The sequence below is a fragment of the Squalius cephalus genome (assembly GCF_949319135.1).
Source record: "Squalius cephalus genome assembly, chromosome: 20".
Taxonomy (NCBI): Eukaryota; Metazoa; Chordata; class Actinopteri; order Cypriniformes; family Leuciscidae; genus Squalius; species Squalius cephalus.
In genome coordinates, this window is record NC_137141.1 from 20,714,052 (window position 1) to 20,729,643 (window position 15,592).

At 36.9% G+C, this 15,592-nt stretch overlaps 1 protein-coding gene across 1 annotated transcript; it reads right to left on the minus strand.

Annotated features, from left to right (window-relative positions):
• Positions 1–129: 129 nt before the first annotated feature.
• Positions 130–14,673, minus strand: LOC307147589 (cytospin-A). Its single transcript, XM_079852450.1, has 12 exons — positions 14,582–14,673; positions 12,798–12,858; positions 11,342–11,704; positions 10,079–10,152; positions 4,228–4,607; positions 2,941–3,025; positions 2,788–2,845; positions 2,603–2,681; positions 2,402–2,507; positions 1,097–1,213; positions 946–1,005; positions 130–476 (listed from the first exon to the last, which is right to left on the minus strand). Exons 2-12 carry the CDS (start codon positions 12,835–12,837, stop codon positions 387–389), a joined length of 1,452 nt encoding a protein of 483 aa, XP_079708576.1. The 5' UTR covers positions 12,838–12,858; positions 14,582–14,673; the 3' UTR covers positions 130–386.
• Between the last annotated feature and the right edge of the window lie 919 nt (positions 14,674–15,592).

Sequence of the window (15,592 nt, forward strand, 5' to 3'; positions counted from 1 at the left end):
CTCAGGAGGTCTATAATACTAGAACATCAAATAGTATTCCAGTTCATCTCAGTGGGATGAATGCAGGACCCACACAAGTATGCATAACTGCAATAGAAAATACTATTGCAACCTTTGTTTCATGCCAACTTTAAGTTCATTTGACACTTTTAAGAGCCCTTCAGTATAATATAATGAAACAAGCAATTCACTTGTTGCTTGCATTAAGTCAGAACACATGGCAGGGTTAGCCAGCCAAACTCAAATGCAAACCAGCAACAAAAGATGAACTTTCAGGTCTACTTTAAGGTTGTTCAAAGTTGTGCGCTCCCCTCTGAGGCCATGTTGAAATTTTGAAAGCATTTGTGATGACTGTGCAAATGATCAGTACATGTATATCCGGAGTCTCACATCTCAAAATGTCGGTAGATGCTCTCTACGTATTCCAGAACTCGGTGCCAGTCCGGTGCATCATCTTTTAGCATCTCCTCCACCGTCTGAGGAACCACAATGAAACATTATTCACAAATGAACAACCACATGAAATCCTGTTTGCATTCATGTTTGCATTATTCCACTTGGAGTCGTTTTTTGAATCAGGTCAACCATGATTGTTAATGCATTCAGCCAGGCATTTACATTTCCAGTCAATCATCTCTGAGTAATTATCACGTTCAGCCATTCATTTCTGAGTCAATTACATATCTAATCAATCATATCTGAGTCTTTCTCATGTCTGCTCAATCATGAGTCATTTTCACATCTGGTCTGACATGTTTTTCATTCTCATGTCTTGCATATTCTGAAGTCAGTATCAATATCTGACAGAATGTTTTTGATTCAAGCTGGAACTAATTAATTGTGCATTTGGTTGATTGGTTTGGTGGCTGAATCAGGGTGGAGTAATTATAGGATTAAGTTATGAATTTAAATATGACAGCTTAGAAAAAAACGTAATCATCTCACCAGTGATGCAGAGATTCCAAAGCCTTCTCCAGTCTGGAATGCAAGAGTCAGGTTCTCTTTCTATGGATAAAATCATCATAAAAATCATCATAACAACCCTTTTGCTAATATGTTTGCATGCAAGCATCTGTAAGATGTGTGTATTTATTACCTTGTTCTCTAGACTGAGTTTGTCATATGGAATGTGAGAGGGGAGGTAACTGTGGTAAATCGCACAAAAGGCCAAACCGTCCTCCCAGCAACTGCTGAAATTAGTGATCTCTATATTCTGCAGGAAAGACAGGAGGCAGCAGAATAATACAATTTTAGACAATTTTATTGCATCTTTGTTCTGGCCAAGAACCACCCACTTAGACAGGAAGAGACTTGGGTGGCTGATATATAAAGTGACCAACCACAGTTAGTTTAGTCTTTGTTACATGCTGTTTGGTTTTATAGTGTGTATCCCAATAATAGACTTGTGTAGAAAAAGTTTATTTAAACAATGGTGTGGCTGTCTTCATGAATTGGTTGTACAGAAAAAAAGATCAATAGAACTCTTCACACTCTGTGATCAATTCACACTCTGTGATGACAATTCCTGTCTATAATAAAAATAATAAATCCCTATTGTTTCACAGATACAATTAAAAAAGGTGGCGGAAAATACATATACACTACTTTTCAAAATTGTTTTTGAAGTAAGTGTCATGCTCACCGAGGATGTGTTTGATCGGTGAAAACAGTAATATATATTTATATTATAAAATAGAAAACAATTTAACTGCTTTCCATTTCAATATATTTTAAAATGTAATTTATTTTTGTAATGACAAAGCTGAATTTTGAGCATCATTACTGCAGTCTTCAGTGTCACATGATCCTTCAGAAATCATTCTAATATGCTGATTTGGTGCTCAAGAATCATTTCTTCTTATTATTATTAATATTGAAAACAGCTGTGCTGATTAATATTTTTTATGAAAACTGTGATATATTTTCAAGAACAGCATTTATTTGAAACAGAAATATTTTGTATTATTTTAAATATCTTTACTGTAACCTTTGATCAATTCAATGCATCCTTGCTGAATATATTAATTTAAATATAAATATATACATTTTGCTGAATAAATGTATTAATGTCTTGCTTTAAGAGCCTCAAACAAAATCAAAATTGCACTTTAGGAAATCCAGTGACAATTTCTTTCTTCATAGTGTTTGTTGTTTCAACCCAGTAACTTGTAAACATGACTTCCGAGGCTTTATTTTTTTGCAGGCAGACTGATAAAAAAACCCAGACAAGAGCTTTCCAGATTGAGAGAATGCTTTTGAGTTGTGTGTACAATGTGCATCAGATGGTCAGTGAAAGGACTGTGGGTGGTCTGTGCTGTCTAAGGCTGAGACAAGGGGGTGTGTGGCCGACTGCCAACTTTGATTGGTCAGCTATTTCGTTTAGTTTGGTTCAATTCAGTACCTTGTATCCCTGAGTTCTGCCTTGACACCAGCGAAGCAGGGAGTTCCGCCTAGAACTCCCATGAAGCCTCAGCGACCTGAATCCTGATGGGAAATCCTCCTGTGTCCTGATGGGAAAGGAGATGGATGTCAATTCTCAATTATTCCAGTGTTTCTCATGAATGAATGGTAATGAAAAAAGAGATAATGGTGTTTGATTCACCTTGTCCTGTTGATCTTATTTGTCACATCTAAACCCGAAGAGTTGCATGTTTGTAGTTGTGAATTCTCCACTTTCTTGTCTGTTAGACATGCACAGACACGCACACAGGATAAATCATTTGTGTCCGTATGAGTCTGGTATGCTAGCAAAAGTACAAATATTCAATGAAACCCCTGTTTTGATACCTTTAATGGAGCTGGTCATGTTGCTCTGTTGCTCTAAACTTACTGCTTGAGTCTTGCTCTGAGGAGTGAGCAAATATTTCAAATGTATTAATACAAAAAATCCCAAAACTGAAAATAGCAGAAAAGGGAATGTGTTTTACTTTTTCTACTCACAGATTCTGTTGTCATAGCCATGGAGGGTTTGGAAGTACCATTTACAACAACATCAGGGTAATTGGAGGGCAGTCTGCACAGACTCCTGCAAAATAATGGAATGATCTATGAATGTAACATAGGTCTCTTTGACAGACTGTGGGCTGTAAACAATGAATCATTTAGAATCACTAAACAATGCTCTCAAATCAGATATGTCTGCGGCATGCATTACAGAACTGTGCACTGATTCACAATGGAATGGAAATCACTCGATGAACAGACAAGCTTGAATAAGACTGAATCAAAACTGATTCATTGATTCAGTTGGGAAGTGAGAGAGAGCACTGATTCCAAAGGTGTGAATCGATTCCACTCAGGCGAATCGACTCCATTCTGACATGTTCAGACGAGACAGATCCATTACCTCGATTTTCAAACTACTACATGTTCAAAGAAAGCCTGAAGAGCTAAAATTGAGGATTTTGATTCATTTTGAATTTACTTGAATCTTTTGATTCAGATCACCAACAAAGCTCGGTCAGATCCTGATTTATTCTGTGACTGTTACATCATTACTTCAGTAGGTGGTGATGAGTGAGCATCTATTTGATTACTGAGTAATTCTTTCAATCATTCACTTAACAGATTCCTTCAAAAACACTTGGGCTGCATCCGAAATCGTAAACTCTCTTGAGTAGGTACTTATTTTGAATAAGTAATTACTTCACGAATGCTTAGAAAGTATGTTCTATATAGTATGAATGTTTGTAGAATGCATGTAATCTCGCCATGTTGCCCATATCACGTGACCTACCAGCGTCAGTTGCATCGCGTCCTTGAAAGGGACTTTGGTTGCGTCACTGCCATTCACAAATCCTCTCCCGTTGCCTCATGGGATAGTAAAGTGTTCATCAAATGCACACTTCTGAATCTCGCCGGAAGAATTAGGTCTTCCGGGTACTTTTTGCCTACTCTTTTATGACTACTGTGAATTCGGACATACTTCTTTTGTCACATACTGTTTTTCGCCTACTATATAGTAGGGAAGTATGTGATTAATTCAGATCAGAGTCGTTCACAACCGAAACACCATACCAGAACTAATTTAAAATATAAAGGAAAAACAGCTAAAAGGTATACTGACATTAACTAAAGACTAATGGGACCTTATTGTAAAGTGTAATCAGTTTACTTTATATTAAACTTTAATAATTCACATTTATTTGATCTCAAAAATTTAGCCTTTGTGTGTTTGGGATCCATTTTTCTAAATTTTTGACATTTTGAACCCTGGATAATACTAACCTTGACCTCTCTGCAGTACCAGAGATGCGAACTTCTCTTTTCCTCTTAATCTCATCTGTCCACAGTTGCTCTTCGGGTCCAGTGCTCTTCTCGGAACCCTCCACTCGTCTCTCTAGGCCCCTCAGTACCGGCGCCCCCTGGTGGCTGCCTGTGACCTGCTTCAATTTCTGCTGGCTCTGCTCCAGTTCAACTCTGAGGCTCTCTAATTGACTTTTGAACTCCTGGCGACCCTGTAAGGCATCAGCTAGCTGTGTGCCCATGTCCTGCATTGTTGCTCTTAAAGAACTTAGCTCTTCCTCAGATTCTGCCCTCAGTCTGTCTGAAACCACTAGCGCCACCTTCAGGTCAGCCTGGAATTGCTGCCACTCCTCACGTTCTGCCTACAGAAGGAGAAAACAGTGGTAGAGTCAAGTCAAACACACACACACACACACACACACACACACACACACACACACACACACACACACACACACACACACACACATATATAAATATATACATAGAGAGAGAGAGAGAGAGAGAGAGACTAATAGATAATTAAAATATTGTAAAAAAGTCACTGTTGGGATTCAAATAGGCAAATGCTCTATGAGTCTATGACTAGATCGTTATTGCAGTGATTATTACGCTTATAGCATGTTATATGTTTGGAAACAGTTCTTCTAATCCCATTTGATGGAGTGTGTAACTTTTCATTTTTTAAACAACCATGTAGGACACATCATAGCCATATTCTAGGATGACAAGGATGACAAGATTCATCAAGCTCAAATTGTGAAAGAATGGTTTGGAGGGAGCATGAAGAATCATTTTCACACATAAATTGGCGCCTCTGAGTCCAGATCCAGATCATCAAAGTCTTTGGGATGTGCTGGAGTAGACTTTAAAGAGTGCTTGACTCTTGTATTGTCAATTTGCTCTAGCTGTCGATAATATGTGTTATATGTGATCATAATATGTGATCATAACTCCTGCTCTTCCGAATGACGACGTTCTGAGTTCCGCACATAAATAACTGAGAGAAACGTCTCTACATATGAAACATGAAGCCAAATAAATATATGATTAACATGATATACGGTATGTGTGTGTGTTTGTGTGTGTATATATATATATATATATATATATATATATATATATATATATATATATATACAAATATACTCTATGATGTTGAGGCTTCGAGATCAGAGCAGTAGACTGAGGATATGAATGTTTTCCTCTTGGATTTCCTCTAGAGTTGTAATTCAGCTGTCTATGAGTCTATGAGATCAGAAGGTTTGTTGTGAATCTCACCGCTATGGTGATCATACTGTGCTGCTGTCCACTTCTCACTGTTTGCTAAACACACACTCACACCCAATATGCTTACATTAAACCTCGCTCTACTCTGCCGAGGAATTTCAGACGGTCAGATCAGCAACAAATTCTACTTCAAAGGTATAAAACGTGTCCTGTATTATTTACATGCAGTGGTCCAGAGCCATGTCACACACACACACACACACACACACACACACACACACACACACACACACACACACACACACACACACACACACACACACACACACACACACACACACACACACACACACACACACACACACACACACACACACACACACACAGGAATCTTACTCCGCTTGCAGCCCCGAGCATGTTCTGGCAATAAAATGATTGCTCAATAGTCAGATGTCAAGAAATACAAGAGTGATTCCCAGGCATGATAACACATTTGTAAAAAACAAACAATCTAAATCTATTCTTTCTCTCTTTCATCATCTCTTTCATTTCTTGTCTCTCTCTCAATAGAACTGACTGAAACTCTGCCTGCTAATTGTTTTTACCTTTTTCTTTCTGCTTTATATTATTGTACAGGATTTTACAATGATGATTATCTCACTTTGATAACTTTAGTAGTCAGTAGTTTGTGTTCATTTAAGTCACTTTTCCTCTCTGGCAGAATCAAGACAAAGTAATTTAGGACAAGAGTAGGGGAAAATTCATGGGAAATTATAAACAATTACAAAAGTTATTAAGTTGAAAGGGTGGAGAACAACTATGTAGAAACGTTAAAAAAAGAGTCATGAGGCCAACTAGAAGCCTGCCGATTATCAAGATTTTTGTGGAGAAAAAATAAAATAAAATGCATTAAACAAATATATCAGTATGTTAACTTCAACCAAAGTTATTCAATTACATGACTCTGACTTCTATAATGATTATTTTAATGGCATTGCAATGTTAGCATCATAAAATATGTAAATACATTATGATACTATATGTATGTTGGTATAGGTCAGACGTTAGTTCCTTAGCCTGAATAAGGTTTATGACCCCAGCTGCGATTAAACAAATGAAGGAGGATGGAATTAGAGTAGGAGGAGAGAGAGAGAGAGAGAGAGCAGGAAAAGTCTCAGGACCCTCTTCATCACTCTGAGGCCTCCAGATCCCAGCTGGAGCTGATTATAGCAGGACTTCCTCCGTCACACACATGAGAGTCTATCTGATATTGAAACACATGCATTGGAGGGTATTTAGGTATTTCTATGCTGTCTGAAATGTGAAAATCATTTTTAAACTTAAAAAGCACAATTGCCAATTGTTGACAGCACACTTTGTGAAACTTTGAGAACACACTATCTAACCAGATTTTAAAAATCTATAGGCATCATACACTTAAAGACTGAGGATCACACACTTCATCAGACTATTAGTTCAGAACACAACAAACTCACACAGAAACATGTGCCTCATTGCTAGGAGACACGTGACAATTGAAAACAATATGTGTTCTAAAATTAGCTCAAAATATCCTACGGTTGGACGGAATCAGAATCTGAAGCTAAAAATAGTCTGTGCCCATCATACACTACGCAATTTTACTGTGAAATCTGTCAACTCCAACTGGCCAAAAACTGTAGACTGCCTCTGACTTTCAGCAACTATTCCAGACTGTAAAAATCATGGCAAATATCTGGGCAAAAGTTATATTTCAAAATTCCAGCCTTAAACAAAACAAGAATTTTCTGTCACAGGAGAGATTTCCTTTTCCTATAAGCCTGTTTAAATCCTGAAGCATTTGTTCTAAAAGGATACTTAATTTTATTGATGGATGAGGACTGGATGAAACCGCATTAACACATGTTGGCAATCACCCAACTTTGTTAAAGTCATTAAATTCTGTCTTTCTCTCTCTGCTCACACTCACCATTAGGATTGTGAGTGTGGATTCCAGGCATCCTGGCACAACAGAAAATGACCCCACCTCTCTCTCTCTCTCTGGACGGTGGTGATGTTTTAGACATCAGCTCATTGACTCAGTGGGATTTCTAAGGAAGTATCACACCCATCTCAGATGAAAAGAAGTTGTTGCTCTTGTTTTGGGCTTCGCACAGTGTGTGTGGGGGTGGGTAGAGTGTGACTCTATCACCCTACTTGACAACCCCTTGCACACTACATAATCACTACACTCAGTAATACACGCACAGAAAAGTGCCCACAGACAAGTGCGCCTAACACAATGGCCTAATACACTGTGTAAAGCTTTTCCAGCCAAACCCAAATCCAGCGTGTGACTCCTGCATTCAGAGCAGTCCATCTGGAACTGATCCGCCAGTTTCTTATGTTCATAACGTGTGTCTGTGTGTGTGTGTGTGTGATGAGTGGTGGTGGGTTGCTCCATCCATAGTTATTGTTTCACACACACACACACACACACACACACACACACACACACACACACACACACACACACACACACACACACACACACACACACACACACACACACACACACACACACACACACACACACACACACAGATGTTGTGCTCCCTGAGTACAGTCATTGTTAAAACACCAAATTTAACATTTCTGCAATGTCCAGTGGGGCAAGAGAGAGCTTGTTCGGGTCAAAAAGAAACTGGGAATATTACAAAGAGTGACTTGTAGATCTAATGAGTGAATATGAAAGTTGTGTGGTAATGTGCGACAGAGTCATTGAGTAAATGTACATGTGCAGTTATGTCGTACAGCTTTTTATATGTAATTGAGATACAGTTTTCATATGTTTCAAGTATACATGACGAACATTACATTGCGCATTACAATGCGCAACCAAATATTTGAAAGATTTAATACACATTGCATGATGGAAAGACGTTGCGTCCGAAATCAAATACTTCCCTACTATTTAGTATGCGGAAAACAGTACGCAAGCAGAGTAGTACGTCAGAATACATAGTATTCGAAAAACAGTAGGCGAAAAGTCCCTGGATGAACTACTACTTCCGGCGAGAGTCTGAAGTGTGCATTCAATGAACACTTTACAATCCCATGAGGCCACGGGAGAGGATTTATGAATGGAGATGAAGGAACTGAAGGAACGCAACTGACGCTGGTAGGTCACATGATAATGACAACATGGCGGATGTAGTACGTCCGGATTACATTCATACTACACACATTCATACTATATATAGAACGCACCTTTTTTAACAGTTGGGAAGTAAGTTCAAATTCAAATGCAGAGCCTACTCAGACAATACATGATTTAAGACGCAGCGAAAGCCAAACTGCATTATCAAGGTCCGTTAGTCTAACTGCAAAGACATCACAAAAAATTTCTTCGGGAGAACTTCGGAAAAACTTTACAAAAAACCTGATTTCAGATTAGCACCAATATGACTTTTTAAAGTCAAAATGAACAGAAAATTGTGATGGACTTTCCTTATTGTGACGTATGTCAGTGGCTTCTAGAACAAGATTTTATTTGTGGACTTTTTTTTGGATCGTTGGTTGGATAATTGCTGTGATCTTATGTGAGTGACAGGTTTCTGGAAGGGATGGATTATTGTCCCGCCCTCATGCCGGTGAATATCATCAGAGAAGAGATGTCTTTCCAAGGGAGAGGGAAAGTTAATTAAAGATTATGATGGCACATTAATGAAAAAGATTATGTTGAACACTGATAAATAATGTATATTAAACACTGCATTATTCCATTAAAAAAAGAATTGTAGTAAAAGATGAGTTACTGCTTTAGTCACAACTGAAGTGCATGTAAGTGCACTTAGTAGTTGAGTTGCATTTTAAAGATATGTGCACTCAATGATGGCTGGGGAGGAACACACTCACTCTGTTGTTTGGTCAGTGAGTCGTTACATGCTGACTTCTACTGTCACAGGGGCCAAACAAAAAAGTTTTGTTCTTGCAGGAGCTGAACAGAATTCCCCACATCCCCCTCATTATGTCCTGTTCACTCCCTGTTTCCATCTGTGTCTCAAACACTCCTACTTCTTCAGGCCTGACACCCTGTATAGCTGCTTGTGACCAGAGAACCGTTCTGTTTTTTAAATGTTGCTATAACTAACTAATAAACATTCTCTTTGTTTCATATTAATGCTATAGATCAATGCTAAATCAATCTATTCAGAAATCAATGCAAGTCTAAAAGAAGTGAACAATTTCAATTTTTTTTTCTTCTCTGCCCCTTCCTGCCTTCCTCTCCTCCATCCTGTCAAAAATAGATTTAATTTTATCTGATTCCTTGAGACTACCAGATTAGGACCATGTTAGCAGAACCATAACACAAACCACTCACAAAAACAATGTCCATTCCTCAACTAAGACAGGAAGGGAGTCATTTGTAGGATTGCATGTCCCATAAGCCTTTGCTGAAGCTGACAGGCTGTTATCAAACCCTCCCTGACCTGCCCCTCTGGGAACAATGTTACTTCCTGTTGCATTTTCCTGTCTTCAAAAGAGGGAATTTTAGAAACCAAAGTGTCAAGCAAAAACTGAGAGTACATGGATGGTACAAAAAGAAGCAAGTGTGATTCACCTGAATCTTTTCCTTACAACTTCTCAATTCCTCCTTCATCTTCTCCCTCTCCACCAGAAAACCTTGTAATAGATCTGAAAAACATACAAAAATGTGATTCTAAATATTTATCAAATTATAAATAATACAGTTATTTGCTAAGAACATAATAAAGCAATAACGCACTAAAGGAAGCGTGTTACTTTAGGTTTACAGCAGTGGTAAAATCACTGCAATGCATGACCTCGAATGGCTTATTGTTTTTATAAAACCACAGTGACAGCAATATGATAAAAGTGATACAAATGTTCAATAAACATTTAATGAATTAAAATCTATAAGGGTATCAGAGGTTTTCTTCAGGACCCAGATTCAGGACAAGTGGCAACCCAAAATGACGAATGAAAATGAACAAATTAATGAATAAAAAATTGAATGAATGAATAAATAAATACAATTTTTTTAATGTACTGTGGGTTATATTTTCTTTTACCTTTCACAGTTTTGTTCGTGGTTTTCAAGAATGTCATGCAACCTGTCCATGTTGGCGAAGTGAGTTTAACAATGAATGAAAGATTGGAGAATTTGATTTTTTCTCCTCTTTGTTTGTTTTTTATTTTTTAAAGTAAGCCAATATAAATACACATGCTTATACGGTTAACTACATTTTATTATTTGCATTTTTTGTCCTCCCTGCTGTCCATGATAAGAACATACCAGCAACATCATTTGAGACCCACAGATTTATATAATACTTTGATATAATGTATTATTATATGCGGAGAGTGTTGGGTGTAATACATTACTACAAGTAATTAATTACTGTAATTTAATTACTTTTCCCTTGAAAAAGTAAACTATTACTGTAATTTTCTGTAATTTAATTAGTTACTTCTGATGGAATTGGATTAAATATTCTATAAACTACAAAACAATTCTATATAACACAATAGTGGATTTAACATAAAAATTAAACATCTAATATTAAAATGTATGTTTTTAATTTAACCTTCTCCCATTAAAAAAATGTAATTTATTTGAAAGAATTAATAGGACAGTTTCATGGTCGAGGTTGATATGGGATTTAGAAAGAGTAATTAGTACAGTAATCTAATCACACTGTTGAAGATGTAATTAGTAGATAGCAATACAATTGCTTTTTTAGAGTAACTTTCCTAATACTGTGTGCGGACCACTTCCTAAAAATGTTTGTAGTTCATTTAATTATGTGCATGCTCTAATTTATCAATGATTCAGTGTACATTACATGACTGTCTGACTCACCATTCAGAATGTGTGTAGATTCTTCAGTGTTGTTGAGCTGTAGTGTGTTCAAACACTCCTGGAGGAGTTTTGCGTCCACTTCTGTGTCTCCATGCACACACACACACGACGGATGAGATAACAGACTAGGTTCTTCTGTCATCTCACATTCCTCAGTCTCTTTCGCAGGCCCTGTCCTGCAGTCCAAAAGTGAATCATTCTGATTGGTGGAGATGAGTGGCGGACTGAGAGCATCTTGAGTCGTTTCTGGGGTGGCTGTGCTTGTGCAGTTGGAAATGGACACCAGCTGAGACGTTGGTGACCAAGTAGAAACAAGACTATACGGCGAGGCGGGAGGTGTTTCATACATGTCCACAGCAGTGCCTGCAGAGAGACAGAGGTGGAGCTCTCAGAATACTGTAATAAAACATTACCTGACATAATAACTTGTGTGCATAGATTAGTCTGTCACAGAAATTAAACTTTATTTCCGTTATTCATGGGATGGTCAGAATGTGGTTAATATTCATGATTTCAGGGGACAAGAATTATGTGACTACCATATACAGTACAGATTTGACTACCAAGTATAGATTTTTTGTCTCTTTATTTTGATAAATGACACTACTATCACTGTTTTTTTCACATTTTTTTCTTGTTTTCTAGCAAAATATATCTTGATATATATATATTATAATATATTAAGTTTATAATAAACTTAATTTGAAAATGTTGGCAAATTTCAACTTAAATTGTTGTCAATTCTTCACAAAAAGCTTCAGAATACTTGGGACATATAGTGCACAAGTCATATGGACTAGGTTTATAACACTTTAATGGTGCTTTTACATTCTTTTTGGTACATTATTATTAGAGGAACCAGCACACTATTCAAAGTGCTCCATGTACAAAAGTGAATAATCCGTTTTAAAACGTATGAGTAAATGATTTTCATTTTTATGTGAACTAATCATTTAGGAAAATAGGCAGGTTTCATTATTTGCTTTTTCTGAATACAAACCAACAGGAGCAGATTAGATTGAATGTGTGTGAAGTGGGTGTTCTTCATTAAAAAGCCTTTGTCGTCTCCGTGGGTGGGAAAGGTTTGCTGATTCAGTAAGTCTGAGGGCTCTGGACACCACCAATAACAGGGAAGAATGTACAATACAGTATGCCAATAATGACTCGCCCTCTAATATATTTAATAACTGTCCTTTCTTTCTTTCAGAATATTGGACAGTCACATGCCTAGAAACTACGCTTTACACAGCACTCTTTTCTGTATTCCTTTATTTTTTGTTTCTATATCTCTCTGTCTCTGCATGCTGTTATCTCTTGGGAAAAATGCCTCTGTTGTTCCCTGCCCCTATAGGGTTATTGCCTCAGATCTCAATAACACATCTAATACACCAGGAAATTCAAATGTGTGTGTGTGTGTGTGTGTGTGTGTGTGTGTTTGTTGTCAAAAGCTAGTTACCTGAAGATCCATGTCGTTCTTTTCCAGAGTTATTCCCCATGTTACCAACAGCTTTTTCAGTCTAGTGAATGAGTCAAAAAATTCATTATACACATACATTTTTTTCTTGGTTACACTTTATTTCAATGGTCCACTTTAGACATTCTACTTACGTAACTTTGCAACTACATGTCAACTAACTAACTAAGTATTAGTAGACTGTAGCAGACTTTTAAGTTAGGGTTAGAAATTTGGGTTAGTATGTTAAGGGTTGCCCAGGTCTGCGTAACAAAAATAGTCCAATGGCCAATTAAAAATAACCTTAAATTAGCCAACTGACCCTATCCCAAATATCAAAACTCAAAATATGCCACTCCCACACCTAAAACTCTATGTAATCATAAACATCATGTTTTCATAAAGAAGACCAATGCCATTACCAATCAGCTAGCACAGTTGTATAGTTGTTAGAATGTAAAATGGCTAAAATATCTCATTCTCATACAAGCATTTCAGTCTAATAAACCTTTAACCCAAGGGGGAAAAATCAACTTGTTTAAAAGTAGTCCAATTCTGCGGGAAAACCCCAAGACTTGGTAAACCTGATGTAGTTACAAAACAAAGTTACTTATTATAGTCAGTAGAATGTCTGTTGGGGAGCATCAAAATAAAGTGTTAGCTGATATTAGTAGACAGACAGTCTACTAATACTCTAATTGACTGGCAGTTGACATGTAGTTGCAAAGTTACTTAAATAGCCTAGTTAGTAGAATGTCTAAAGTAGAGATTAGCACCCATTCTCACACACGTGTTCTATGTCCCATGCGCTCTTTATTCAATATCCAAATAACAAAAACTCAAAAGATATAACAAGATTGTACATTAGTATCTCCACTCATACTCCTCTTCCAGGTCTCTGAGATATTCAGAAAGCTCTCCAACAACTGGTAGAGCAATTTGAATGAGGTTTGTAGTAAAGTTTGCATGAAAATGCAAAAGCCTACTGACAGCACTTGCTAAATAAAAGAGGTAGAGCAAATAATTAGGGAACACCATGGATTGTTGTAAGACATTTGGTTTCAATGTAATTTAAAAAAAGAAGCATATATAAAATGTACTGCGAGTAAATTTGGTTGTCATATAATATCGGGACTACTAATAAATGGCACATTTTGGTTGGTCTCTAAAGAACAGCAACAATGTTCAACAGGTAAAATAAATTGTATTGTTTGCATAATGACTTTTTATAGCCATTCAATCTAAGGTGAACAATGAAGGATTCTGAACTTAGCAGTCAGTGACAACCAAAACATGCAAATATATTTGCGACCATTTTTCACAAAAAAACTAATTATAATTAATTAATTAACTGTAATACTAGGCTACTAACAACAATAATAACGTACATTGTTTTTAATATCTAATATTTTGTAGTCTTATTAATTAATATTGTTGTATTTTATAACAAAAAGAGAAAGAAAACATTAATCAATCATCGGTTTACCTTTTTGATATATTCTAATGGGTTAAAACTGTTAACTTGCTACCCAGTGTTACAACAATCTCCGGCCTCTCCTACTTCAAGTTTAACGAACAAGCAACTTTAAACCAAGAGAATAAAGTCTATCAATAACATCTTTAAACCAAGATAATAAAACAAGAAAATAACATATATTACACGGACAGCCAGCGAGCATCACCATCTGGAGAAAAGGACCGCAAATCATACTTATATGAATTAATAAAAAATAAAAACACCTAAACGATAAAGAAAACCATAATAATGAATCGTTTATGTTACACACCTTATTGAAGGTCTTGTGTTCACCGGGACTGACTGGGAAGTTTTACATGCTGTCGCTAGTGGAGTCGCACCTCTTCACGGACACGGACGGGAGCGGATCATGAGCAGAGAATGCAGGATGTGGGTATGAACTCTGAAGCACGGTTAAAAACGGTCCTTTTGCCCCCTCACGAGGACTGAGCAGTACTACTACTGAAAACAGCGTGAACTAGATCTAAAGCATTATGACCTTACTGTCCTCAGCTTTTTAAGGAGCGACAACTCACAAATAAACGACTTCTGTGTAAACACCCTCCAAGTGACTGAGTTACTTTTCACTAGGAGTCACGTGCGAGTACATTCCCTCATTAACATTATCGTTATTAAGGGTTTGTGCTTACTCTGAGGTGTGATTTATATAGGTTAACGAATACTACAGGCAGTCTGTCAGTTCACCATAACCTCTGACCTGATCCTAATTTAAAGACTTGAGCACTGAGCAACAGAAGGTGGTTAATATTGTTGTTTAGCTTATCTGATCTACTGTAGTGTAGTGCAGTGTTGGGGAAAGTTACTTTTAAAAGTAATGCATTACAATATTGCGTTACTCCCCAAAAAAGTAACTAATTGCATTACTTAGTTACTTTTTATGAAAAGTAATGTGTTACGTTACTTTTACGTTACTTTTTCTTCTCACCTGGGCTGGGCTTGCTTGTTTGTTTTTTTAATAACAAGACCAACAAAAAAGTTATATTTTTGGCAAATGTTAAGGCCCTTTCACACCAAAAGTGAACTGAATAAGCCTCAGGCTGAAGGAAATGTATATTTACGCTTGTACAGTAAAGGGTGCCGCTCAAACTAACCTTTCAGCTGCGCTGCTGTTCTGGATTAAAGAACAATAACATACAGGAGAAGGAAGTTCAACACTCTTATTTCTAAATCTTATAAAGTAATTTTTGCTTATTAGTATGGTTGAATTAGATCATTGAAGGTCAACAGCAAAGACATTAATAAAGTGAGATTAAATTCACAA